Raw genomic sequence first — 27,478 nt, 5'->3', positions numbered from 1 at the left:
AATGGTATGTAATTACCTTGGGAGGTGGAGGGGTGATTCTGTTTGGTAAGGGCTGACTCTGTTTGAGAGGGCTAAACTCAAGCTAAATTCTCGTGTTGCGTGACAGGAAGTCTAAAGATTATATTTAAACCTTGGAAAATAGCAGTATGGGCATCTGTAGAAATACGGCAGTAAATATTCAAAGAAACAGCTCAAAGTGTTCTAAGCGATTGCTTCTGGAAAGCCGGAAATGGGAGTGGGGAGGAGTGTGAGCGGCTGGCAAGCTTTTCATTTTAAGCCTTGGAGAGAACTATATGATTTTTAAACACATGTTCCTGTGTTCCTGCAGTAAAAATAAAGGACAAGTCACACCACCACTGGTGTAAGATGCGCCTGCCTCTCTGAGAGCCAGAGCCGCTGGGGTGGGGGCTGCCCCTACCTGCCCTGGGGTACAGCAGCCCTTCCTGTCTGATCCCCAGGGTAGAGGAGAGCAACAGCAAGCTTCTGGAATCTGAGAAGAAGCTGCAGGAGGAGCGGCACCGCAGCGTGGTGCTAGAGCAACATCTCGAGAAGATGCGCCTGGAGCCTGGGAGGACGTCAGTCAGCCAGAAAGCAGCCCCCAGGAGCAAAACAGGTAGGGGCTGGACCAGGGGCCCCAGTGTCGGGGCGGGGTGGAGGCAGCCTTGCTGCTAATGGAGGAGCCCATCAGCAGCACCGCTTCAGTCCCTTCGAGAAGAACATGGGAAACAGAGGCCTCCATCAGGGTGGCACTCTGCCTGCCCGTGCTGCTGGGGTCCTCTTTCCTTGGCCTCCTGGTCAGAACCAGGAGCCCCAACAGGCTCGCACGTGGCCCTGACTCAGACATCTGCAAACCCTTCTGTGGGGTGACCGTGCCTCTGCTAAATGACCTCAGCTGCCACCCCCACCCCAGCCCTGAACCCTCTGCCCCAAGCTGAGGCTGTTTAGAGTTGGTCCCGGAGCAAAGTTGGCCTGCAAAGAGGCCTGGGCAGCAGTGGCTGACCAGGAGAAGACTCTGTCTCTGCTGCTGGCTGCATTTGAGCAGGGATGAAGTACGCAGGGGTGATGGGGCTTCTCCATAGGCCTGGGAACGGGGCTGCTCCATCTTCTGTCCCACCATGCCCAACATGCACCCTCCATGGTCTAAGATGGTGCCTTTAGCTTCCCCATCAGCAGCAGGAAGGAGAGGAAGGACAACCTGCTCCTCACCTTTTAAGGGCACGAGGCTAAGTCTGCTTGTGTCACTTCTGCCTTCATCCCTAGGACAGATCCTAGTCACATGACCATGCGTAGCTGCAGAGGGAAATTTTGTTGTCCTCAACTAAAAGATTTATTTCTCTAACACAGTGATTTTTTTAAAAAGATTTTATTTATTTATTTGAGAGAGAGAGCACAAGAGCTGGGTAGAGGGAATAGGGAGAGGGAGAAGTAGACTCCCCACTGAACCAGGAACCTGATGTGGGGCTTAATGCGGGGCTCAATCCTAGGACTCTGGGATCATGACCTGAGTTAAAGGCAGACGCTTAACCAACTGAGCCACCTTGGTGCCCCTAACACAGTGATTCCGGGTGTGATCCCCAGACCAGCAGCATCAGCATCTTATGCGGCTGGGCCGAGCTAGGGGTGCAGGAGGCCAGCACCAGAATCCAAGGAGGGAAGAATCTTTAGTACAGAGGGGCTAGACCTGCCTCCCTCTAATGTCCCCATCCCAATCCCCAACAGGCTCTGGAGTGGAGGTCCATCCCCCACTGCCCTGCCTCTCCACACTGCATTCTATCCCCCATCCCCTCCCTTAACAAGGACACTCAGACCTTTGTCCCCAGCCCAGATAAGATCATAATGCTCCAGAAACACATGTCAAAATGAGGTACAAAGCAGAAGTTGTGCACTTTTCCCTTATCCCATCAGCAGAGCCGAGAACTCAAGGGCCCTTCCAATAGCTGCTGAGGTCCAGGCTGGGGAAGGTCCCAATAGGTTAGCCCTGCTGGACCTTCAAGAATAGGTCCTCTAGGAATGTGGTGTCACTAGGTCTGGGGCTTATGTCCTGAGTAACCCAACCATGGGGTGCTCAGCCACAGCAGAACAAATCATTTTAGTTCTGCCTGGACAGCAAAGAGCATCTGCTTGACAGAAAGTGTCCTTGTGGTCTTTTCCACCTGCCGGCCTGTGATGTGGGCAGAGCACCACTACTTCACAGATTAGAGCACCACCACCACCCCCATCTGTAGAAAGAGGAGACCTGAGTCTGGAATTTGGTCCCTCCAATGGCAGTTACACTCCAGTGAGGAAGATGGGTAATTTACAAAAACAAAACAAAACAAAAAATAGTAAGAGATATGCTAAGTCAGATGGAGGCTGGGGCTGGGGCTGGCAGCTGAGGAGGGAATAGGAGGCACTGAGAGAGCAGCTGGTTTCCAGGAGGCCTGTGAAGACCTCACTGAGGAGCTGGCATCCACACAGAGATAGCAGGAGGGGCAGGCGATGAGGTGTACAGATACTTTACAGAAAAGCAAGTGCAAAGGCACTGCAGTGAGAGCTTGGCTGGAGGCTTGAAGGAATAGCAAGGCATAGCAAGTGAGGTTGGCACGTGGTGAGGGGAGGGGAGCATGAGGCAAGCTCAGAGAAATGACAGAATTCTGAGGAGCTGGTCTGATCACTTAGGGCCTCAAGGTAAAAAAATGAATTCACCCAGGCCTCACAAAGCTCTGGAGGCAAGAACTATTATCCTCGTTTTACAGATGAGAAAACCAGCTCAGAAAGGTTGATGGTTTACCAGAGGCCACACAGCAGGGGGTGAAAACCAAGTCTACTGATGCCAGGTGATTTTCCCTGGGCCACACCATCCCTAAGAACCACGCCACCTCTGAAGGCCTTTTCTGCACAGGCTTTCTGATGCCGGATGGTACCCAAATTCCTACCAGTCACCTTTGATTTCTTTTTCTGAGTATTCTGTGGCCTCTGGCCCTGGCCACCATGGACCCCCTATATGAATGTAGGGAGCCGGTCAGGGTAGGCCTTGGAGGCAGGGAGGAGTCAGTGGTATGAGGGCATAAGAGACAGTGGTGATCTAGACTCAGGCTCAAATGCAGAGCAGACTTCAGGCCTGGCTGCCTGCCAGAAACTTGTGAATTGCAAAGATGGAGACAGTCAGGAGAGGACCCACCTTAGTAAGCACAATCAGGACTGTAGAAGAGACCAAAGCGTGAGTCCAAGGGAATACAGAGCAGGCATCAGGGAAGGGAGGCAGCCCTTGTCCTGCATCTTAAAGAAAAAAAAATTTAATTGAAGTATAGTTGACACATAGTGTTAGTTTCAGGCGTAGTGATCTGACAACTTAATAGGCTATGTGCCATGTCCTCCATCTTGAAGGAAGTATAATGTTTCAGAAAGTGGGAAAGCAAGAAATAGGCAGTGGAGTGGAGAGGGGGGAAGGAGAGACTTTACACAGGGCCATGGCCTCATCACAGAAAGTGGCTGCTGCTGCCCCACAGGTCTGCCCACCTCCAACACCAGGCTCAACCCGAACGGGAGTGAAAGGAAGGACCCATCCTTCACCCAGCTCTCCAATGTGCCCATGGAAGCTCAGATGGAGGAGCTGACCACCAGGTGCTCTCCTGTCCCATCTTCCTGAGGGTGGCATTGTCTGGGTGGCTGTACTTCCATGGGCAGAAGGATCATGTCTCTCCCCATTTGGGTTGTTTGTCCAGAAGGCCGCTGCCTGCTGGTCCTGGATTCTAAGCCTGCAGTTCAGCAGCTGGCTATCAGAGGGCAAAGAGACCCAGCTGCATCTCTGATGGCCTCCAAGTTCCAAGAGTTTGACTAAGCCTGGGTTGCTGAAGCCACTTTTCTCACTCAGTTAAACTTTCAGGGTCAAAAACAGTGATGTTCAAGGAAGGGTGGGGGGACCCCTACAAATTAGTACTCATCCTTGAGGCAGCCAACATTTGGGGGAACTACAGGGTGCCAGGCCCAGGGCTGTGGGCGGGTACAGAGAGGAATCCCACATGGTACTCCCCCAGGGTCCAGGGGAGGAAGGGAGAGGTCAGAGAGCTGCAAGAGCAGCCGTGCCACCAGCCCTGTCCCCAGTACCCCTGTACACATGTGTGCTAGCACATGTATGCTAGCGTGGGCCACACTGAGCCCTTTCTTCACGTGGCCCAGGCTGGCCATCCAGGTGGAAGAGAATGAAATGCTGAAGGCTGCCCTGGGCAGTGCCCTGCGTGGAAAGGAGGAGGATTTCCGAATGTACCACGAGACCCTGGGCCAGGTGAAAGGGGTCTTTCTGCAGGCCCTGCGGCAGCAGAAGGCGGACACTACCAGGATGGTGGCCCGGGGTCAGCCTGGCGGGACGGGCAGCCTTAGGCCCGGAGAGGCCTCCACTGCTCCCGGAAGCCAACCTGGGCCAACCAGCTAAGCCCCTTCTCCTGGAAGAGGTTTCCCAAGGGTGGCCAAAGCCAACACGTCAGACCTGGAGGGCAAAGGAGAGGCCCAAGCAGAGCCCCGGAGGTGAACCTTGAAACTGGACAGGCCGGACAATGGCAGTGGAGGAGGTCCAGCAGCCCTCTCAGCGCCAGCAAGAGATTGGGATGGCCAGCCAGCTGTGGAAAGACAGAGGCAGCCCCTGAGGCAGGTGCTCATCGCCCTTGGCCCCAGCCCCAGCTGGGAGGCCCTGCAGTCCCACAGGACTCCATCTGCACGGGACAGTCTGAGGGCTCCAACTGCGAACCTCCCCCAGCCTCACCCCTCCACCTTCCTAGGGCATTACCCCCACACTCCCCCAGCTACCCCTCCATGGCTCCATCTGTGGCCACCCTGACCTTTGAAGCCTTGGCGGCACATGCTCCCCACCACTTTGTCAGCCCACTCTTCAGGGCTCTTCCTCAGCTGCAGACCTTCGGACTGATAATAATAATGACTATTTTCACAATCGTCACAGGTCCCCAGTGAGTGAGCATCTGCTGTGGAAACCTGACCCCGTCTAGTCTTCTAGTGACCCAGGGATTTGTCACTCTCTTTTGCTGATGAAGAAACGGAGGCTTTTAGAAAGGAGTTGGGCTAACATTTAACCCTGGGTGGGGGGGCTGACTACAAAAGCAGGGTCTTCCAAGTTGAGCGATTCGCTTACCCCCAGCCAGCTGCTCCAGGAGTCCTCTCCATTTGCTCCCACAGGCTGCAGCTAGTGGGTGCTGGTGAGGGGCGGGGAGCGCTGGGCAGGAGCTTCAGGCAGGGAAGGGAGGTTCTGAGGCAGTGAGTCCAGTCCAAGGCACAGTGTTCCTCTTTCATGGCCAATTAGGGGTGAGCCCCCAATGTCCCTCTGTCACAGCGTCATCCCCCCACCTCACTACATTCACAGCCCTGGGGAAGGGTGGCCCTAAGGAAAGTCACCCACAGCCGTACAGACCAACCAGACCTCTTAACCACACGTGGGTACACAGAGGTCCCCACAAAGCTGCAGGTGCACAGAAATACCTAGACCCAGGAGCACCCAGCAGCATGGTGCATACACGCGCCCCCAGACCATGTCAGCTCCAAACTCACAGGCCTGCCACATGGGCACGTGCTCACACCCCAGCACACGAAGACCAGTCACTTGCATGGTGACTCACAGGTGCGGGCATGCGGGCCATACAGAGACCTCCTGGAGGGAAGCCCTCTGGGGCTCCTGGGAACTCTCCGCTCAGGCCCTTCCTCAGGGGGTGGGGCTGTGCAGGTACTGTGCGCTGCCCACCCCCCAGCCAGGACACCCCTAACCCCATCTGGAGTGGCACAGGTCTAGAGGTACCCTGGCAAGTACAATGAAGGCCATCAGGATGAAGCCACAATGCTGATGGGGTCCTAAGTGTCCCAGGAAAGGAAGAGTTTATCTCTGATTCCTTGTGAAAGGAGCTGGCCAGGTAGAGCCAGAGAACTGAGAGGCCCTGTGCGGGAAGGGACAGTGTGTGACGGTGAGGAGTGGCCTAAAGCAGAGTTAGGGCACCAGACCGAATAGACAGTGCCTTCCCCTGCAGGCATGGGGAAGCCCCCACAGGGGGATCTGAGTGTGGGCAGTGCATGCTACAGCCCTCAGTGGGGTCCCTGGGAGGGATAAGCAGGCAGAGGACCAGCTGTCCTTCCTCAGGGAGGCAGAGGCAGGGCTCTCCTCAGGGAGCGCCAGGATGGCATCACACACATCCTAACCACTGGAGGGTCGTTTGGCTGCCCTTCCTGGCTCGGGGGGCATCTGAGAGAGAAAAGGACATCAAGTAACAGGGTCTGAATAGGTGGGGGTGCCTCGGGCACATCTCTTTCCCCATTCATCAGCTTCATGACCTTGGGCGTGTTACTTAACCTCTCCAAGCCCCCATGTCTTCATCTGTAAAATGCGGACAGGAATAGAAGCCTCCTTAAAGGGCTGCTGTGTCAGGCACGGCGGTGTCGGCCACCGTCTACTCAGCTGGCTGGCCATCAGGCAGTGAGTGCCACTGGCACACCAGCCTCTTCAGGCCTGTGAGGGGCCCAGAGGTCAATCTGACTTGCTGTTTTCAGGGAGCTCCTGGTCAAGTCAGATGGCATAAGAAGTAGGGCCACGAGGAAGCAGGAGGTTATGGGATGCAGAGACGGAATGCAGCCCCTCAGAGCCTCTCACCACCTGTGCTGAGGCTTCCAGGCTCATCACCCAGATTTGGATGGAGCAGGGGCTGTTTGTATTTCCCTGAGGGGTTGGGGCTCGGGGGTGGAAGGGGAAGGCCCAGGAGAGCCAGGGAGCAGAGCTTTCTAAGGCAGGGAGGGGTTGTCAGAGGGACTAAGGACTGGGGCCCTGAGGATCTGGATGCAAGTGGGCCAGGCATAGAGTGGGGCAACCTGGTCTGTCCAGCTTAGTGCCCATGGTCCCTCCCAAGCCGCACCACCTGTCCCTGGGACCCTTCCCTCAGGCGGCGGGGCAGTGGGTGGACAGCAGTTGGGCTGGACTTGCCTTTCACAGATGAGAACACTGAGGTCTGTGCCCAGAGCCAAAGGTCAGAGCAGGAGGAGGAGGAGAGGTGCTTGGAGAGCCGAGGGGCAAGGACAAGTGAAAGGGCTGGGCTGGGGAGAGGCCTCACGTGAGGACTCTCCCTGGCTGCACCTCAGGCAGGTGCGGGAGGCCTGGGTGCTCAGGTTCCTCCACTGACAGGTGTGACCTGGTGGAGCTGTGGGTGTGGCTTGGCCACCATCCCCACGAAGGCCTCCGGGGCACCACCACGGAGCTGGACAAGGTAACAGCCTGGCTTAGGCTGATTCAAGCTCCAAATACATTCCATTGTCATGGGACCCCTCCCTGCTTTCAGCAGCTCAAGGCAGGATGGCCTGCAGTGGTGGTCCTCTTCTGAGCCCGCATATGCAGTGCCAGGAACCAGCCTCCCCTCTCCCTCTGCACCACCAGCGCCAGCGAGCCCACAGTCACCCCACCCATTCTCCACAGGCACTGCCTGCAGTCCCCAAGCCTTGCATATACCCACTACTCTCCATGCATTTTTACTTCGAGCAACAACACACCGAGAAATGAAAAGAGACGCTGAGACCTGAGAGAATTGCCCTACCCCTGCCCATTACAGCTCTCCCAGGGGCCCTGGCTGCCTTCGAGATGCTGACCCAGGCCCTTGTGCTGGTCTAAGCCCAGTCTGCTTCCTCCCCTTGTTCTGTGGGCTGATCACGCCAGGCACCCTTCTTTGCCACTACCCTCATACAGGATGGAGCTGGCCTTGGACTGTCCAGCGCCAGGTCTAAGAGACCTCCCGAGCCCTCTATCCAGCCTGCCATCCCCAAATGCCAGGCTCCCTGCAGACGCCACTGTGCACAGCTCCTGCTATGTGAGCCCTGCTTCTCTGGGCTTCTTGGGTGAGACCTCTGTGGCTTTCTTTATGAGTAATTCAGTGAGCCATGCCCTTCATGGAGTGAGTCATGGAATCCCCCCAAAAGCCCAATGTCAGAGAAGGCCCATTTACAAATGAAGATCTGAGGCTCTGAGAAGCAGATCCCACCAGCGAGGCAGATCTGGGACTCAGGAACAAGTCAGCTGGCTGAACCTGGCTCTTGACTGCAGAGCCAAACCCCCCATCTGCTTCTCTGAGCCATTCTCTTTGAGTCTCATGGGCATACCAACTAGATGGCTGGCCCAAGCTGGTCACAACGTGCACCCAGGGTGGATGAGTGGGGTTCTTGCCTGCAGGGTTATCAGCCCCAGAAGCTTACGGGGCTGAACTTCTTGTTCATCAGCATCCTTTTCTATCAAATGGGGGAAATGGAAACACCTTCCCTTGGGGTTGTGGTGTTATTAAAAAGAGTAAGTCCATGTAAAGCCTTAGAACCATGTCCAGCTACTGTGATTAACTTACTGCCCTTCTAACAACCATTGACTCTACCTTGGGACTCTGCTCAGCTTCACCCCGATGCCCACCCCTATCCAGAAAGCCCTCCCTAACCCCTGTATTCTGGCTGAGGCATCCATCCCTGATGCTGGCCAACTCGAGTGCCCATGATTCCAACTGCCGCCCTCACCCAGCCTCTATACTGTGCGGTAATCTTGGTGTACACTTCTTGGGGGTGGGCACCAGTGATGAAGGCCTCCATGTTGTTCTGTTGTGTCGTTCTGATGCTGAGGTCTCCTTGCTTCTTCCTCTGGGCCAAAGGGTCTGCTAGGGAGGAATCTCATTGCCTAAAGGCATTGTGGGAGGGTAGGGGACTCTCCCCTTCTCAGATCTTGGTCAGGCTCTGGAAGTTCCCTTATTAGGGGGTGGAGGAAGGTCGCAGGGCACACCACCACCTTTCCCCATCCTCTGCTGAGCCCATGGCTGGAGTCCAGGGATCAGCAGGAGTTCCAGGACCTGTCCTGTGACTTGTTACAGTCACACAGCTCCTTCAAACCCCCAGACCCCATGTCCCGCTCACTGCACATGCCTGAATTGGCCCCCACAGAGAAGGCACAAGGACACCCAGCTCCCCTAGACTCTGGGGTCCTCTTCCTAAAGGGTGTTCTTGTCCTCTTGGCAGGTTCTTTAGGATATTCTTACCCATTGGGAAGGAGGGGCTGAGGCCTTGGGTGCCCCTTGCATGAATGAGGGACATGTCCTGCTGCCCCCAGAGGGCTTCTGGTTGGTTAGGGACATTCAAGAGATTCCAGTCACTCCAAGAACCTATTTAAGCCTTGCCAGGTGACCCTGCTAGCACCTCGCCACCTGGACAACTGCCTGTGGGACTGGGCTGGGGTATGGGACCCCCTCCACCACGTGTCTCATGCCAGTTCCAATCCTACCAGTCAAGCCAGTCCTCCCCCAGACACTAACACCTGGGCAGCAAGGATTCTTGATATAGTGAAATGAACCAGGACAGGGGACTGGATGGGACAGCCCTTGGGAGTTCCCATGTAAAGATGTGGGCTAGAGTATGGAGCTGAGCATGCAGTGTGCATGTGTGTGCATGCGATGGGGGCAGGGCTCACAAGAGGCCAGTGCGGGTTTCCCAGAAGACTTCCCGGAAGAGGGGAGTTCTGGTCAGCAGGGAGAGAAAGGCACAGGCTCTACAGACCAAGAGAGGCAGGCTGAAGTGAGGTCCAGGTGTCCCTGTTAGAGCCTATGCCACTAGCCACCCCTTCCCCCACCCCTGCCCCACCCCCCCACGATCCTCCCTGCGGCTCCCTGTGGCCAGCAGCTCTGCAGCGCTCCGCTCTGCTCCACTCTGCTTCACTCCACTCCGCTCCAGGAAGGCCACCTCCTCCCTGCCCTCCTCCACCCTCCTCCTGCTGTCACCACTCACCGCTCATAGCCTTGAAGGGGTGGGGACCCCAGGCCTGGACACACCCCACTGTGGCCCCAGAGCCTAGCTGGTCGGACGGACGCACGGTTGGACGCAGGACCCCAGAGCCCCGAGGTGGGCAGTGTGCCAGGGTCCCTCACAGCCTTCTCAAGGTCAGTGCCAGCGGGGAATTCAGCTACTCTGGGGTCCTTGAGACCCGTGGAGCCCACCTTAAGCCCCTCATCCCAGACTTCAGGTCCCAAAGCAGTCTTTACCTCAGGTGTGCCTGAGGCAGGCAGGATCAGGGGGCAGGGGGCAGGACTGTATCCAACGGGCCCAGGTCCGGGGGTCTATTGGAAGAGGTCACAGGCCAGGGGCCAGCCTTGGTCCTGCTCATGGAGGCCTCACTGGGGACACCCCGCACCGGCCATGGGGAGCTAAAATTGGAAAGTAGCAAGTGGGAGGCAGCTGACAAAGCTATTTCTCGGGCTCTTCACTGTGCTCCGGTTTCAAGCTCCTGCTCCATTAACCTGATCCTCCAGGCCTCCCTCCCCCCACCTGGCTGATGAGGAGACGCCTCAGCCCTCAGGCCAGCACTGCTGAAGTCAGTCTGGAGAGCCCCCTGGTATGGGCAGGGGCGGAAATGCTCTTCTCTTATCTGAGATTCCAAAGGGCTCCCTGGGAACACACAATCCTGTCCCATGCTCTCTGTGTGACCTTGACAGGTCCCCTCCCCTCTCTGGTCCATGACCCCTCTGTATATGAAGTGGGGAGAATGCTGACTCTGGGGGGCTGGGAGAGCTGGTTACAATGCTGGGAAAGGAAATTTGGGGGAGGAGGATCAGGGTGGGAAACCGGGCCATGCCAGCCACCTCTTGGCCCAGTCCAGCCCAGCCCAAGAAAGTGCTTAGACACATTCTTCCCTTTAATTTGGCCCTGGGTCTGTTACCCAAGGCACCCTTGGGAAAGCCCAAGTCCAGGCTGGAGCATAGGAGAGGCATACAAGGGGGTGGCCCATCCTGGAGACAACTAGGCCCTGGAAGAAGGGAGTGGCTAGCCTCACCCTGAGCCTGATACTGGTCAGCACCTTGGACAGAGGCCAACGCCCTCCCTGGGGCCCTGTCTGGCCCTGCCTGGCCCCACACCCACTACCCCAGGGCACCTCTTCAAATAGCACCTCCTCTAGCCAGTATCCAGGGCCTGAAGACACAAGCACTGAGAGTGGGCTGGTGTAGTCACGGACACAGGGCAGGGAACAGGGAATTGGCGGGCTGGGGCTCAGGGGCTGGTTGGGGCAATGGGAATCAGTGAAAGGCTGGAGGCTGAATGAGAGGTAAGAAAGCTCAATACTGGGGACAGGACCTGGGAGGCCAGGAGATCTCAGGGAAGTGAAGGCAGCTCTGGAGGGGTGTGGGAATCCGAGAAGAGGGCATGGGCGGTGGGGGGCGGGGGGCATTGTCAGGAACTGAAGAAGGTTTACTGAGGGGGTTGGGGGTCCTGGGGGTGAGAAACATGATTGAGGTGACATAGATGGAGTCCCCCCCCCATGTGAAGGTCACCTGAGGCCTTGGCAAGAACCGTTCAAGCAAAGGGTGGGGACCAGTCCACCTGAAAGGTATGAAAGGGTCAATGAAGGTAGGCGGGCAGGCTGAGAGTGAAGATTACGCTTTCAAAAGCCTTCAAATGGATGGGCGGGAGCTAGAGCAGCAGCTAGAAACAGGTACTAGATGTTATGGTGTCTGGGACTAGTGGGGGACTGGAGAAGTAGGATAATAGCTTGAGATCCCATATGGGATCCCCACCATCTCCACAGGGGACCATCAGGTAGGGCGAGGCAGGGCTAGGGGGCAGCAGTACCCTCACCCAATCTGTCTCCCCCAGCGCCACCCAGGCTATGGGCATCAAGACAGCGTTGCCTGCGGCGGAGCTGGGCTTCTACTCCCTGGTGCTGAGTGGGGCTCTGGCCTATGCTGGTCGGGGCCTCCTTGAAGCTTCACAAGGTAACAGCGGGCTCTGGAGCAGGGAGTGGGATGCTTCATCCCCTGCGGGCTTCAGGGTTCCACCCAGCAAGGTTATAAACTTCAAGGCTTCAGACCCAGGATATTTCCTAAGCCCAGGGGTTTGGGCTGAGTTAGGTGAAGTCACAGGGAGAGACAGATGCAGAGGCCCTGACAGAGATCTGCACACAGAGCCACAGAGAGAGAAAGAGAAACTCTGACCCTTGGAGGTATAGTCAGAGACCTGGCCGGAGACACACAATGAGACCCAGAGAGAAGTAGAAGCAGAGAGAGAGAGACTTAGACCCATTTCCATCTCCCCAGGATCATGGTCAGCCCAGCTGTAGGGGCAGGTGTGGGTGTGGGCGTGAAGTCCCCCCAGCCCCCACTGAGGCCACACTCTGTTTTCAGATGGGGCCCACCGGAAGGCCTTCCGGGAGTCTGTGCGACCTGGCTGGGAATACATTGGCCGGAAGATGGTAGGTCCCCCACAGCCCTGGGTCCCTGACAGAGGTCCCTGATCCCGATATGTCTCTCACATCCCAGACCCTTTCCAACTCTCCCCATTCCAGATGTTCCCATGTAACAGAGGGCTCACGGTGAGGAGGGTCTCTGGCTTGAGTCTCAGAGTCTTCTGTTTCTCCACTGGTCCACCCTGTGTCTTCCTGGGGCCACATCAAGCCTGCCCCCAGGCACTGCTCATTTAGGAAATAAATTGAGACATGTTTCAGCAGGGGCCCCCAGCACCGTCTTTCCCAGGAACAGTGCCATGAATGGTGGAATGTCAGGCAATATGCCGAACAGAGGGGCAGGGCAGCTCACACACCCCATCCGTCATTTCTCTCTACCTACCTGGCTGGTACTTCCCCCAGAGGAGAAGGCGAGGGCCTCCAGCCATGGCTGTCCTCTAATGCATAAGAATACGGAGGTTGGGGAGGTGCTGGGGCTCTACTCAGCCAAAGTACCAGCCCATCCTGCCCCACTACCCCTCCTTAACTGCCCCGGCCTGCCCCAGGACGTGGCTGACTTCGAGTGGGTGATGTGGTTCACCTCCTTCCGCAACGTCATCATCTTCGCCCTCTCTGGACACGTGCTATTTGCTAAACTCTGCACGATGGTTGCCCCCCAGGTGAGTTGAACCTGAGCCACCCCAACCTCCCTTGCCAGCTCCCCCTGAGCTACAAGTGTTGGGGGTCCCACCTCCATTTGTATGGATAGATAAACCATCCCTTCTCCCTGTCCACAGCTCCGTTCCTGGATGTATGCCGTGTATGGGGCCCTGGCTGTGCTGGGCACAATGGGCCCTTGGTACCTGCTGCTACTGCTTGGCCACTGTGTCAGCCTCTACTTGGCCTCACTCTTGGGCCAGCCCTGGCTCTGTCTTGGCCTCAGTCTGGCCAGCCTCGCCTCCTTCAAGCTGGATCCCCTAATCTCCTGGCAGGTGTGCAGTGGGGAGGGGGAAGGGTAGAGAGGGGGAAGGACTAGGACCCCAACTTCTCACCCCATCCAAAGCCCTCATTTCCAGAGACTCCCCAAGCATTTCCTTCACTTCCCACCTGTCTCCAAGTCTCTGACTGGGGCACATGCCTGCCCACAGAGTGGTCCCCTCCGCCACAGCGAGGACATGTCCTGCTTGTTCCCTGTGCTATCCAAACAGTTAACATGAATGAGCCCTCAGTGGCTAGTGTTGATTGGCTCTGCAAGAGAGGAGGGAGAAGGATGAGGCTGGGCCCCTGTGGGAAGCTGGGTGGGCTTCCCAGAGACAGGGGCAACTGGTGAGCTGGCGGCCTGTTCTCTCCCATCCAGAGCGGGTTGGTAACAGGCACTTTTGATCTTCAAGAGGTGCTGTTTCATGGGGGCAGTGGTTTCACGGTACTGCGTTGTGCCAGCTTCGTGCTGGAGAGCTGTGCCCACCCTGACCGCCACTACTCCCTAGCTGACCTGCTCAAGTACAACTTCTACCTGCCTTTCTTCTTCTTTGGGCCCATCATGACCTTTGATCGCTTCCACGCCCAGGTGAGTGGACAACCTGTGGGCTTCCAGAGCAGGGCTGGGTCTCCCTCTCCAGACAGGGGCTCCCATCTCAGCTAGGGCTCCCAGGATAGGTTGCGACCTCACCTTCAGTCATGACTCCAGGATGAAGCTGTAATATCCAGCCTCCTCAGACCCCAGCTTGGGGCCACATTCCCTGCTCAGACAGGGGTCACAAGCCGGGGAAGTGACTCCAGGCTCAGGGAGGGCCGCCAGGATGAAGCCACCTCTCCCCTCACCCACGGATCCCCAGTTGGTGACCCCCCCCCCCCCCATTCAGACCCTCCTCCGGCAGGCCTTGCCTCCCCACTCAGACACTTCGCATCTCCCAGATGAGCCAGGTGGAGCCGGTGAGGCGCGAGGGTGAGCTGTGGCGCATCCAGGCCCAGGCCGGCCTCAGCGTCGTGGCCATCATGGCCATGGACATCTTCTTCCACTTCTTCTACATCCTCACCATCCCCAGTGACCTCAAGTTTGCCAACCGCCTCCCGGACAGCGCCCTCGGTGGGTGCTCGTCTGGGCCAGAACACGGGGCTGGGAAAGACAGAAAGACAGACCCTCTGCGCCCCAGGGCGTCATTGCTGGGGAGCTGACAGCTGAAAGGGCACAGCACCGATCCAAGGGTGGGGGAGCCGGGATTTACTCTATGAAATGCTTGGGACTTGGAGTTAGCTCTGCTCTGTGAGGCCAGAGCGATAGCTGCAGAGCCTGCCTCGCAAGGGCCTCGGATTGATTTCCACTGCCCCAATGGGGTCTCCCTGGGGCGGGCCGTACCAGCTCCTCCCCCAGGAAATGGGGGTGTGGCCTCCGTGAGTGCGGGTCAGCTGCCAGGGCCTCCTCTACGACCTGACCTGCGGAGAGAGGCTGTAGGGTAGGGCCCGGTTTCCTGCCTTCCCACCACAATTTGGGGGATCCTGGGAGCGGAGACCCACATGACTCCCCCCAGGCAGTGACGACACCCTGTCCCCAGCTGGCTTGGCCTACTCAAACCTGGTGTACGACTGGGTGAAGGCTGCCGTCCTCTTTGGCGTGGTCAACACCGTGGCGCGCCTTGACCACTTGGACCCACCTCAGGCTCCCAAGTGCATCACAGCGCTCTATGTCTTCGCTGAAACGTGAGTGTGAGATCCGCGGGAAACACCGCAGGGATCCTCACCCTCCCGTAGCCTCTTTCTCCCATTCCCCCTGAGCTCTACTCCTGGCTGATTCACACCCATCCGCTCTCCTCCCACAGGCACTTTGACCGTGGCATCAACGACTGGCTTTGCAAGTGAGTTGGGGTGGGGGGGTAGGGTGGAGTAATGGTCACAGCCATCTCCTGAGGTGTGTGACTCCGGCAGTGCAGAGATGGGTCCACGTTTTAAAAGATTCCCTGAGCCAGAGGAAGCAAAGAGGGGGTTGTGGCAGTGGGCTAGGTGAAAGGGGTTTGGACATGAATGGGGGCACTGGAGGTGAGAGAAATGGTTGGAGTCAAGACACACAGCAGGGACCCTGGACAGGACTTGGCCATGGATTGCAGGGATCAAGAAGGAGAAGGAAATGGCCCCTAGATTCCTTTTTGCCTGGGAAGATGGAGGGGCAGCATTAGAGAGGGGTTTTATGTGAGAAATGGTTGGAATCCGGGAGATATTCTTGTGGAGGTTCAGGGAGGTTGCTGGGTCTGAGGGTCTGGAGTTCAGAGAAGCCTGGAGGACTGATGTAGCTCTGAGCTTTATGAGTGTGGGACGGTGGTCTTTAGTCCTTGGGAGTGCATACGTCCCAAGGAGAGAGAGTAAAGAAGAAGAGAGAAAGTGCAGCTGGGATTGGAGCTGGAAGGACTCCCACTGGGGGAGAGAGGAGAGTGGTAGAAGGGACTGAAAAGTGCGGTCAGAGGAGCAAGTCAGGACAGCATGACAGTCTGGAAACCAGGAAGACCACCCAGGCACGGTGGGGGCAGCTGGGTCAGATGCTGCTGGGGAAGCTAGCTAGTGAGGGGGAGACAGAGGAGTTGCTGAAGGGAGACGTGAGGTGTCTTAAGACAGCAAATAGTGGAACATGCCTGGTTGCTAAGAGGAAGTCTAAGTTTGGGAGGCAGGATAGAGAGGTGATTGACAGAGTGAGGTCTCCAAGGAGGGAGGAGGTGATGGAACCAGTGCTAGGCACAGGCGTGGCTTCAGGACAGGGAGGAAGAAGAGAAGCCAGCATCGGTGCAGGGTGGCGGGTTAGTGTCAAGAAGTAAGGGTCCACCTGAAGCCTTCAGTTTTCGCCATGAAATAGGAGGCAAGGTCAGCAGCTGAGAGATGCGGGGTTTGGCATGGAGGGAGGCAGCATCTTCATGGCCCCTTTCTTCTTGCCTAGATCCCCCCACCACACCTACTCATCACTGGGGGGAGAGATAAGGGTGGATTAGCCACTGCAGAGCATGGCAGAAGAAGCTGACTAGAGAAACCTTAGCACTGAGATCCCGGGTGGGGTTGGAGGTGGTGGATTTATGGACTCTAACACGTGAAGGTATGAGATATTCCTCACCAGGGCTTAGCTTCTTGGGTGCAAGTGAGGAGAATGTGGGTGATTGGGCTCTTCCCGTTGGGTGGGAAGAAGTGAAGGATAAGGGGTTTTAGGTTATTTATAAAGATGACTCATTGGATTTAAGCCAGTTAAAGAGGATGGTAAAGATAGGATCTCAAGGTGAGGAAGAGAGGGAGGAGTCTATGAGATCCCAGTTCTCCAAAAGAACTGGAGCTGGGGGCCATGTCAGGAGGGGGGGGGGTGGAGAATGGTAACTAGGACAGAATGAAATTTCAAGTGGTGACAAAGTTGGAATATGGTGTGGAGAAGAAACCATTGGAAATGAACAGGTCAAGGCATGGAGAAGTGTTACTCAATGGGTCTTCTACTGAATTTATTTAACAAATATTTATTGAGTACCTACTATGTGCCAGGCACTGTTCTAGGCACTGGGGATACAGCAGTGAACATGGCAAAGACTCTGAACACATGGAGCTTACACTCTAGTGGGGAGAAACAGCCCATAAACAGGTAAACAAAATATATATAAGATAATTTTAGAGAGTGGTAAGCATTATGAAAAAAAATAAAACAAGTGTGATGGGATAGAAGCTGGCCACAGGATAGAAGCTTCTATAGTTGTGGTCTGGGGAAGCCTCTGTGGGATGATATTTGAATTGAGACTTGAGTGATAAGGAAATCTAGGGAAGAGAATGTCAGGGAGAAGGAGCAAGTACATAGGCTTGAGGCCGGAACAAGCTGTGTATATCTGAGAGACAGGAAGGCAAGAATGAGGGCTAACTGGTGGGTGTGAGGTCAGGGAAGGAGGCAGAAACCAGACATCATGGGATCTTCTAGCCTTAGTAAGGAGGTGGTCTATTCTAATCGTAATGGGGAGCCTTGGGGGCACATTTGATTGTGGAAGTCCTATGATCTACTCTGACTGCCATGTGGAGAACGGATGGTAGGGGGCCAAAGGCAGAGGCAGGGAAATGACTTAAGAGACTCTTGCAATAGAGAGGAGAAGACATGCTGGACAAGTAGTGGTAGTGAGGGTGGCAAGCAGCAATCAGGACTGCATAGAACCCACAGAACTTGCTGGCTTGGATGTGGGGAGGGGAACTGACAGTCCAAGATGGTGCCAAGGCTTGAGTAGAGGGAAGTGTCATTATCTGAGATGAGGATGCAGCAGGTTTCGACAGGGATGGGGGACTCGGTCATTCAAATGAGATGTCTAGTGACAGTTGGATGTGTGAGTGAAGAAAGTGAACTAAAGACCTAGATCTGGGGCTCATCAGCCTAGAGACAGTGTTCAAAGTCTTGGGTCAGATGAGATTGCTTGGGGAATGGATGAGAAGACACCGAAGTTCAAAGCTGAGCCTTCCTCATTCTGAACTTGGGTAGAGGAGGACCAGGCATCTGAGATCAGGAACATGGGACATTCTCCAGGATGACAGTGTTGAGGAGGGCTGCCCTGTGGTATATTCTTTGCCTTTCTCCTACTTGCCCTCTCCCACACCCCCTGCTGGTCCTTTCTCCTGCCTTTCTTGCAGGTACGTGTATGACCACATTGGTGGGGAGCACTCCGAGGTGATCCCAGAGCTGGGGGCCACTGTGGCCACATTTGCCATCACTACTCTGTGGCTTGGACCTTGTGATATCGTTTACCTATGGTCATTCCTGAACTGCTTTGGCCTCAACTTTGAGCTCTGGGCACAGAAGCTCGCAGAGTGGGGGCCTCTAGCACAAATCGAGGTGAGTGGGAAAAGTTGGGGGCAGGGGTTGGCTGGGCCACTGGAGGGGGTGGCCTTGCTGCTCTCTGGGATCTTCCAGCCACATGTAGAGTTCCTGAAGAGTTCTCAATCCAGAACTTTCTCACCACGACTTCCTGGCTATCAGGGCAATGGCTCCCCCTGTGGGTATCTAGCACCCCCTTCTGTGGAGTGTGGACACCTGGGCCAGGCTGTGTCAGTCAGACCCTCCTCTCTGTCTGGTGGTCAGTATTCCCATCTTTAACAATGAGGGAGGGCTGCCCTGGGGACTCTCAGGCACCCAAGCTCATCCCCAGGACCTGGGGTAGCCATGTGGGCAGGGTCTCTGACCCATGGTGTCCTCTTTCCACTGGCCCTCTTGCCAATGCCTTCTTGGACTGGACAGGCTTCTCTGTCGGAGCAGATGTCTCGCAGGGTCCGAGCTCTCTTTGGGGCCATGAACTTCTGGGCCATCATCATGTACAACCTTGTAAGCCTGAACAGCCTTGAGTTCACAGAGCTGGTCGCCAGACGCCTGCTACTCACAGGTGAGGGATGGGGGTGTGGACACAGAAAGTGCCAGGCATTCACCTTGAGGACTGTGACCTCCTGAAATGCCGCCATTGCAGCCCAACACCCCGGGGACTCAGCAGGGAGGGCCAATCATGTGGGGAGAGGCATGAGAAGGAAAGCGTCGCTGAGGCTGGGGTCCTGCTCCCAGGCGTCGATGACCTCTTCCCCACACAGGCTTCCCCCAGACTACTCTGGCCGTCCTATTCGTCACCTACTGTGGTGTCCAGCTGGTGAAGGAACGAGAGCGAACCCTAGCACTAGAAGACGAGCAGATGCAGGACAAAGAGAAGCCGGAGTAGCTGGGAGGAGTAAGAGGGAAGAGGAATGGGCACTGCTCAGCTACTCCCGGGTCCGGCCCAGGTCAGGCCGGAGGGGGCCTGACCACTAGAATAAAAGACTTTTCTACCACAGTTCGGCTATTCCCTGTCCCTTCCACCAGCAATCTCCTGGCTTCTTGTCCATGCTGTATGAGGAGGTGGGGTCTCTGAGCCCCAGGGAGGGGGGGGGGTTAGGCTCTAGGGGCACCAGAATGTGGAGACAATACACCCATGGAGTGCGGAGGCCACTGCCCTGGGCAACCCAGGCGCTCAATCTGGCATCTTCAACCACCTGGTCACGGACTCCTGGAGGACCTGATTCTAGACCCTGAGCTACTTGCTCAGAAGGTACTTTATTCCTTCCCGGGCTGCCGAGTGTGCTGGAGACGGATGCTCCCCAGCTGACAGGCAAGGAGATGGGGTCCTGTGGGTACTTCCTCCTTGGCACACAGGTGGTCTGGGACGGGCCCAGAATGCAGCTTGGGACACCCCCCTGTGTCTCTGGTTCATGGAACAAGAAGACTGGGGAAACGGGGACCGGAGAGCCCTAAAGTTCCTGGACCCTGCCAGCAAGTCTAGGACTAGGCAGCGAGTTCTCCTCTGCTGAAGAGCACCCCCATGGCAGGACGGGATCCAGGTGGACTCTGGCCCCTCCCCACATCCTCTTGGGAGCCCCCAAAATCCAGGCTCGTGTGGCCGCAGAGTGGGAGGGGTACTCAGCTCAGGCCTCGGGGCTGGTCACATCTTGGTCAGGCGCAGCACGTTGAGCCGCACAGGAAGGAAGGTGGCGCCGGCTGCGTAGGCTATCTCCCGCAGGACACCCTCCCACTTCTTCTCATCCTCATTATATCTGGTGGTGAGAGGGAGGAGTGGGGACAGGGACACAGAGCTGGGTCAGCAGAGTGGGCCCCAGCGGGGAGGGGTGGCTGAAAATGTCCCTGAAGCCCCAGGCCCATCTCCAGAAAGGTCTGGTTCTGGAGAATTCTCATGCCCTAGGAAAGGACCCCCCAGCACAAGGCCCACCCCCCAAAGAAGAGCCACCCCACGTTCCAAGAAGGGTCACCTCTCAAGGAATGTCACACTCCTCCAGGAAGGCCTGCATCTCCACAGCACCTCCTCTGGAGAATTCTGTACTCAGCATTCCACATGTCCCCCCAAGACCCCCTGTCCACACGTAGCAGTGGGAATAAGGGCAGTTTCAGCAGGTGCCCCAGGTACCGAAACCTCTTCCCTCCACCCCCAGAAAGGGCCAGCTTGGAAAGTGATGGTTCTGGGCAGTTGGGGTCCAGCTTCTTCTCAATCCTGGCCCCAGCTTTCCCCTCCAGCAAGAGTACTCAGGACAGAGTGGGGAGGAAAGACCTGGCTCCCTCTTCAGGGCCCCCTCTACTCCCAGGGGCCCGTTTCCATGGGTCTGGGCCCTAAGCCTGGGCCAGCTCCTGGCTGCGGCATGCTTGAGCCTTCTCAGTCGGGTGTGGTCCCCTGTGAGCCCATAGACACCTTGCCAGTCAAACGGGAAAGAACCGGGCTGAGCCGGGCATGTCTGCTGTCCCTTCCCCAGGGGGCTCTCTGGAAGAGGATCACCCTATCCCCAGATGAGCTTCCCAGGTGTCACTGGGGGGCATCAGCCTTGCTTGGGGACTACCCTGGGCCCAGGCTCACCTCCAGATGTCATTGAGCTCTGTGGGGACCAACTCTCCAGACTCAGTCTCCAGCGTGGCAAAGCCACCGATGGCATACAGGGTGCCCGCCAGGCTGACCAGGCTGAGTGAGCTGCGTTCCTGGGGGAAGGCCTCGAAGGGTGCCCACCTGGTGGGAAGGAAGGGGCGTGAAGGGGTGTGTCACCCAGGGGCCTCGGCAGCCCCAGCACCCACAGCTGTAGCTACAAACCCCTTGGAAACCCGAATCCCAAGCACCCATGCTCCCAGCACAGCCTCCTGTGTCCTGACCCTGCTAGCACTGCCCTCTGGTCTTCCCCATTCTCCTGCCCCTCCCATTTCCCTTCACAGCTCCCTGGTCATAGCATCCAGTCTACCCTGTGCTATCCACCATGGATTCCCCCAGTGGCTCTCCTTTGCTCCTGAACTAATTCTTCCAGGGGAGCCGCCCTCCCCTGATGCCCGTGCCCCACCCTTCTTCCCCTCTTCACTGCCCAGTTATTCTCAGGGTCTCTTCACTCCGCTCCTCTGACCCTGAAATTGGGCCTTCATCCCTACGCTCCAAAACAGCTCTCCGGTCCCCAGCCACCACAGAACATAAAATCCAGGCACAACACACATCTCTGTTGATGTGACATTCTCAACTCCCACCTGCCCACCTCCCACCTGCTCTCATGTCCTCAGATTCCTTCCTGGATAATGCATCCACCCCCACAATCCCTGGGGCTTGGGCCTTAGCTTCTCCCTCTTATACTCTCTCTCCTGAGGGAGTTCATCCCCTCCGTTTACTGTTGTACCCAGATCTCTCCAGCTCAGCATTTCCTCCGCCCTGATGGGCTCCTCCTGGGCACTCCCAGGCCCCTCAAATCCACATGTCCTAACTGGACCCTCTAAGTGCTACTCTAAGTGTGACCCGTGGACCAGCAGCATCAGCAGCACCTGGGCTGGGATGCAGGGCAGGGAGGGAGCAGGGGTTGTTAGAAATATACACTCAGGCCCTTCCCCAGGCCCGAGAATAAGAATCTGCATTTTAACATGACCCCTAGGAGATTCGTGTGCACATCACAGTGGGAGATGCGCTGGCCATGTGCGTCCCCTCTGCCTCATCTCCGTGGTGCCCCATCTGCAGGCTACCACCCCCTCCCACTCTATGACTATACCCTTGCCTCCTGGGAAATCTCTAATCTGTTCTCTGCATCAGCTGTCACCTAAGACATACAGATGTGAGCCTAAAACACATCACAGGCGTTTCACCGCTCTCAGGATTAAGTCCCCCAGCCCTGCTTGCCCCCTCTCCAGCCCCAGTACCCCCATCCTCACTTCCCCATCCCCATCCAATCTTTCCTCCAACAGGCCTGCCTTTTCCCTCCTAACTGCCTTGGCACCAACTTTCCTTGGCCTGGGGCATCCTTCTCCCGCCATCCCTTTTGCTGGCGAAGTCCAGGTGGACTGCCGGTTCAGTTTTCCCCTGACCGCCCAGCACCAGACTCCTGCCCAGTATGACTCTGTACAAGGAACCAGGCGTCTCCCCCCGCACTCCTGGGAACTGTCTCTTGCAGACCACGCTGGCCCTAACCCTGGCCCCAAATCGTGGAGGAAGCCCCCCTCATGGCTGATCAGGAGAGAGAGGCTACTTCTGTGCTGATGTCCAGGGGCAGCAACCATGGTTCCTGCCAGGGCCATCACAGAGCGAGCCAACAGGTCCAAAGTCACACAGCCAGGCAGTCACAGTGGGGCCCTTGGTCTCTGGCTGCCTAGGGAAAGGGGCAAGAAACAGCCATACTTGTTGTCTGTAATGCTGTACACTTCAGCTGAACTGGTCAGCCCCGTGTCTGTGACCCCAGCGGCTACAAAAATGCGGCCATCGTGGACGGTGGCCCCGAAGAGGGAGCGGGCCGTCTGCATGGGTGCCAGCTCCTTCCACTCGAACTTCTTAGGGTCGTAGACGCACATCTTCTTCAGGCACTTCCTGGGGGATGGAGGACAGTAAGTGAGAGGGCAGAAGCCTGAACACAGCGCCGCTCCTCTGGTTCAGCCGCTCTGGATGCCTTGCCCAGGCAGCCCGCACAAATCCCCGACAGCCTGGGGAGACTGTGCTCCCGCTCTGGCCTACAACCCTGCTGCTGCCCTCGCTCCAGTCCCGAGCCTTACCTGTCACTGCCTTTGCCGCCAATGACGTAGACCAGGTCCATATGGGAGAGCACCGCGTGGCCGTACACGGCGTAAGGCAGAGGATCTGATTCGCCCCATTTGAACGACCTGGAGGAGACAGGAGTCGGGCGAGCGCCGGGTTCAGGAGTGAGCTGGGTCCCTGCCTCTGCATTCACCCACACACCCAACACATATCCGGGGTACACCCGATGTATTACCGGCACCTCTCGGGTGCCCGCTCCCACTCAGCGGCCCACCGCTCTGCCCCTACCCAAATCCGCCTCGGCCCGCAGCCCGGGATTCTGGTCCTGGCCCCGGCCGCCGCCTAGCCCCTCAACCCCGCCCCCGGGCCCCTCAACCCCGCCCCAGCCCCTGCTCGCAGGCCCCGGGCTCTGGCTCTGGCCCCCGCCGTCCTCTCAACCCCGCCCCCGGGCCCCGCCCCAGGGCCCCCAACCCCGCCCCCAGCCTCCGCTCTCAGTCCCGGGCTCTGGCTTTGGCTCCAGCCGCGCCCCTCTAACCCCGCCCCGGGCCCCAGCTCACAGACGGTCGTAGCACATGACCGAGTCTAGACTGCGCTCGCCGTCCTTGAGCTCTCGGCCGCCGACCACGTAGATGGAATTGAGAGCCTCTCCCAGGCCGAAGAGGCAGCGCGGCGAGGGCAGCGGCGGCATCCCCAGCCACTCGGAGTCCAGGTGGTCAAACTGCGGGTCAGGCGTCCAGTCAGCCACCGGCCCCACACCCCCCACTCTCCCAGCCCAGCACAGCACAGCCCCACCACCCTGGGTCACAGATGAGGCCGGGTCTCCAGGTAAGGCCAGCGCAACCTGGAGGCCATCCCTGGAGGCCTAACCTCCCTCCAGGATGAGAACCAGGGAGGGCCCCCGGAGGTGGGCGCCCAGAGACCACATCACAGCACCACAATGGGGCCCCTCACGCAGAGCCATGTCCCTTCCCCAGTACAGCTCGGGAACTGAGGCCTGCCTGCCCTCCGTTTTCCACCCAACCCCACTGTACAGAAAACTGTACAGCTCTACCAACCATACCCAAAAGTCTGACACCTCCACAGTCTTACATCCATATCTGTGGCTCAGCTTTCTGAGGGAGCAATGTGCCGATGGGCACTTTATAACCATCTATAACCTTCAAACAACCTTATCAAGCAGGAAGAATAATATCCCCAGTTACAAACTGAGGCCCAGAGAAAATAAACAATGCCCACGAAATACCTTGGCTGGAAACTGCTGGAGTTGCCCCCTTCCCTCCCTACCCCCCCCCCACGTTTAACCCTGATGCCTAGTTGCCCCTCAACATTCTCTACAATTGGTCAGGCCTCACCAAGCACACCACTCACTAGGCTCATTCCAATCCGTGTCCCTTGCTCACCATTCCTCAGGCAGAAGCGCCCTAACTTCCCTTCATGTGTCCAAATTCCACTCAAATGGCAAGACCCAAACCTACATGGCCAGTCACTAGGAAACCACGTCTGCCCTCTGAGATCCTGCAGTACCCTATGACTTGGACTGGTCACCTGACTCTACTGGTCCTTTCTGGCCCTCAGTTTTCTCATCTGTACAGTGAGAAGACTAGGCAGGATGGTCCCTGTGTATAGGACACTCTTATTCTATACTCCAGTCCTGGCCTCATGCCAAGGTCCTGCCCCAGACCCTTCCACTGCTCCTCCTTCTCACTTTGCCTGATCCCAATCCCTGTGCAGAGAGAGGGCCTCCAACATACTAGACCTCCCTGGGGCTCACATGCCCCTGAAACTGAGACATCAGTGTTACACTAATTGCCAGTTGCCTATAACTGTCTTCAACCTTCAGGTAAGTGGCTGTCAGTCAACCTCTCTGGTCTACATCTCATCTTAGACACAGTGGCACCCCCAACAAGTAGACACAAGTCTCTCATGGGCCCCAAAGCTGACCCCCGTTCCCAGAACCAGCACTGGCTGCTCCTCCCAGGGCTGGGCAGGCACCTGCAAGAAGTAAGCACTCATGGGATCCTCTTTGTTGTCCTCGTTGTAGAAAAGGCCCCCAGCCACAAAGACCTGGTTCTCCTTGGTCACGAGGCTGACATGGTTCTTGGGGATCTGGGTCGAGAGGGAGGCACAGTAACACTCGTTGGCTGCCGGATCATAGGCCACAGCCCCCTCCTCACTGATCATGAAAATGAGGTCCTGCAGGAACATGCCAAAGCGCAGAGTGTCATTGAGGATCCCGGGTAGGATGCGTTCCGCCTCCTCCTCCTCGTCCTCCGCCTTGGCTTCGCCCGCGCTCTTGTCAGCGGCCTTGGCCCCTGCTGCCTCCTTCCCCTTGTCCTTCTTCTTCTTGCGCAGCACGGTGAGGCGGCCCTCATGCGCGTCCTTCACCATCTGCACCTTGCGCAGCAGCTCCGGCTGGGCACGCACGAGAGGGTGTTTCTCCACGCGGCTCTCCAGAAAGGCCCGCGGCAGCAGGCGGCAGCGCACACTCTCAAAGACGGTGGGCAGCGCCCGCTGGCGCTCCTCCTGTGCCTTGGCGTCGCCGCTGCCCGCCCACCGCATCACCGCCTCGAACACGGCCTCTTCCTTCTCCACATTGAGGCCGTCACTGGAGATGATGGCGATGAGCTCGTCGGCCGAGAGCCCGAGGAAGTCGGCGTCGCGCGCCACCAGCGAGAAGCGCGCGCAGATGAAGTCGCGGGCGGCCACGGCCAGGCGCGCACAGTCCAGCAGGAGGCCGAGGCGGAAGACGGCCAGGCAGTTGGCGAGACACAGGCGCTTCTGTAGGAAGGACACGCAGATGGTGAAGATGGATGGGATCTGGAAGCGGTGCGCCGCGGCAAACAAGTCCTGCACGCTCGCCTCGTCCAGCGCAATCTCTGACGTGTACAGGTAGTGCAGCACCTGTGCCACCACGTCCGGGGACACCTCCTCCAGGCGCACCTCGCCCGCGTGCTCGGGCTCGGCCAGGAAGCGTGCGCGGAAGTAGGGGCTGCAGGCGGCCAGCACCAGGCGGTGGCATGGGAACTCGCGGTCACCCACCCGTACCACACAGTCGAGAAACTTGCCGTGGTCCAGCATGTCCTTGAGCCCGTCCTGCAGGAGTGTCTGCTGATACAGACGCTGCTCCTCTGCCTGCTCCAAGCCCAGCGTCATGGTGGGTGGCTTGGGGGTGCTGCTGTCTAGCCGGGGCCTCCTCTTTCTATTCCCCTGCTTTCCTTCTGGGTCACTCTTCGTCTACGCAGCTGTCTTCGCGGGGCTATATATAGAGGTGGACAGGGCCCTGTAAGGCGAGCTGCCTGGCTTCCTGCACATGACACAGAGGGGACAGCTGGGCAGGAGACCCCTCCCAGAGCGGCCTTGACTCAGCCCCGGGCGCTTATGGGACAGGGGTGGGGAATTTGGGCCTATGAGGGCCTCAATGCCTCATTTCTAAATGGAGCACAGCAAGGCCTTGACTACATTCCTTGGTCAGGCAATGCCCCTGAGGGGAGGAGTTGACCCAAGCTCTGCCCCTCAGTCCAGGGAGAGAGAAGCATCGGTGTCCCTCCCCCAGGATCTCCCTTGTTCATGCCTCCTGGGCCTTTCTGTCTGGGTGCTTCTGTGTTCCTCCCTGAGTATATCTCATCCCAGCCATCCCCGGATATAGGGGTTTCCTGTTCAATGAACTTGGAAAGGCATTCACTCATTGGAGACCTTGTTGCCATGTCTTTTAAATGGGAAGACCTTACCCCTTCCTACTCCAAATCTGAGACCCTCCTTAGACTGTGCAAGAAAGCAAGAAGGTGCCTTAGGATAAACTTGGTCACTACTTTTCTAAGGGCCTGCACAGGTCACATGGCTCTGTTGAGCCTCAGTTTCCCTTTCTACACAATGGGGAGTTTCATGAATTAGAGTCTAAGGACCTCAGCTCTGCTGAGGTTCAGTGTTCCTGGGAATACACTGTCTCAGGGTTTTAACATTGTAAGGTGTCAGACATGCTAAGAAAGTAATTTTCTAGGATTCAACTATTCTAGGTACTTAAATTCCCAGGGTTTTAACATTCTAGGGGAGGGACAGTCTGGAGTCTAATGTTCAAAAGTAACACTCTAAGAGTTTAATATTGCAAGATAGCTGTCTATGCTCACTGTTCTTGATTCATATAAGCTTGATCAGAGCCTACCTTGGCCTTGGGGCCCTTGCACCCTGTCTACCATCGAAGAGGTGTCAGGGTAAAGGCCCAGGGTGGCCAGTACTGATTCCCAGCCTTCTCTGGACTTACCACCCTTCCCCCACTACACACACACACAATCAGCCGCAGCCACCAAGATTAACTTGTTCCCAAAGTGCCAGAAGCTGCAGCTGTGGGTTAAATTTAGCCCCCAGGACACTAGTGTGAACTGTTATGGGGCATTCTCCCATCATTCCTCTGAGTCACTTGTTTATAACCTCGAGCTTGAGGGGTGGAGGGATTGGAGAGGAGACCAAAAGATGGCCCAGGTCTGAGTCACCTCCCCTTTTTTGATCTCAGAGATGTCACTGCCTGTCCCCCATGAGCAATGCCTTCAACCATCGTTTGTTCACCCCACCAACAGGTCTAAGAGAGGCAGCCGCTGGACAGATTCTGGAGGTGGTCCTGTCCCTCTTGTGGAAAGGGTCAAGTCTCACCCCAGGGCTTCCAGCCCAGCCCTGACTGTAGACCATTTCCAACAGGGACCATCAGTGAAGATATCAGGCTCTGAGGGGCTGAGCAAGTTGGTCAGGTCACATAGCTAGCAAGAGCCCGCGCCAGGCTTCAAAGCAGATGTGCTCA

General features: G+C 57.1%; 3 protein-coding genes across 8 annotated transcripts in view; 2 read left to right on the top strand and 1 right to left on the bottom strand.

The window, feature by feature from the left end:
* The window catches only part of CCDC13 (coiled-coil domain containing 13), a 51,550-nt gene extending 46,614 nt beyond the window's left edge, over positions 1–4,936 (top strand). For both annotated transcript variants that reach the window (XM_059162354.1, XM_059162355.1), the window contains exons 14-16: positions 459–613; positions 3,489–3,603; positions 4,159–4,936. In XM_059162354.1, coding sequence (XP_059018337.1) covers positions 459–613; positions 3,489–3,603; positions 4,159–4,411 — 523 coding nt within the window. In that variant the 3' untranslated portion in view covers positions 4,412–4,936. The remainder of the gene's footprint in view (positions 1–458; positions 614–3,488; positions 3,604–4,158) is intronic.
* HHATL (hedgehog acyltransferase like) lies at positions 503–18,993 on the top strand. Of its 4 annotated transcripts, none has more exons than XM_059162361.1 (12): positions 503–613; positions 11,626–11,744; positions 12,153–12,220; positions 12,757–12,870; positions 12,988–13,182; positions 13,548–13,757; positions 14,105–14,276; positions 14,743–14,887; positions 15,007–15,042; positions 17,813–18,014; positions 18,417–18,558; positions 18,758–18,993. In XM_059162361.1, the coding sequence occupies exons 2-12, from the start codon at positions 11,639–11,641 to the stop codon at positions 18,880–18,882; spliced, it is 1,515 nt and encodes a 504-aa protein (XP_059018344.1). In that variant the 5' UTR covers positions 503–613; positions 11,626–11,638; the 3' UTR covers positions 18,883–18,993. The 4 variants fall into 4 exon arrangements, with proteins under 4 accessions (XP_059018344.1, XP_059018345.1, XP_059018342.1 ...); XM_059162359.1 differs by lacking the exon at positions 503–613 and adding an exon at positions 6,729–9,917; XM_059162360.1 differs by lacking the exon at positions 503–613 and adding an exon at positions 9,955–11,077.
* KLHL40 (kelch like family member 40) lies at positions 16,653–25,945 on the bottom strand. Of its 2 annotated transcripts, XM_059162357.1 has the most exons (7): positions 25,729–25,945; positions 24,682–25,467; positions 23,247–23,407; positions 22,707–22,814; positions 22,339–22,524; positions 20,560–20,706; positions 16,653–19,750 (listed from the first exon to the last, which is right to left on the bottom strand). In XM_059162357.1, the coding sequence occupies exons 1-7, from the start codon at positions 25,840–25,842 to the stop codon at positions 19,639–19,641; spliced, it is 1,614 nt and encodes a 537-aa protein (XP_059018340.1). In that variant the 5' UTR covers positions 25,843–25,945; the 3' UTR covers positions 16,653–19,638. The 2 variants fall into 2 exon arrangements, with proteins under 2 accessions (XP_059018340.1, XP_059018339.1); XM_059162356.1 differs by having other exon boundaries at positions 24,682–25,945.
* Between the last annotated feature and the right edge of the window lie 1,533 nt (positions 25,946–27,478).

The sequence above is a fragment of the Mustela lutreola genome, chromosome 2 (assembly GCF_030435805.1).
Source record: "Mustela lutreola isolate mMusLut2 chromosome 2, mMusLut2.pri, whole genome shotgun sequence".
In the NCBI taxonomy this organism is placed as follows: domain Eukaryota; kingdom Metazoa; phylum Chordata; class Mammalia; order Carnivora; family Mustelidae; genus Mustela; species Mustela lutreola.
This window is presented reverse-complemented; position numbering and strand designations above follow the sequence as displayed.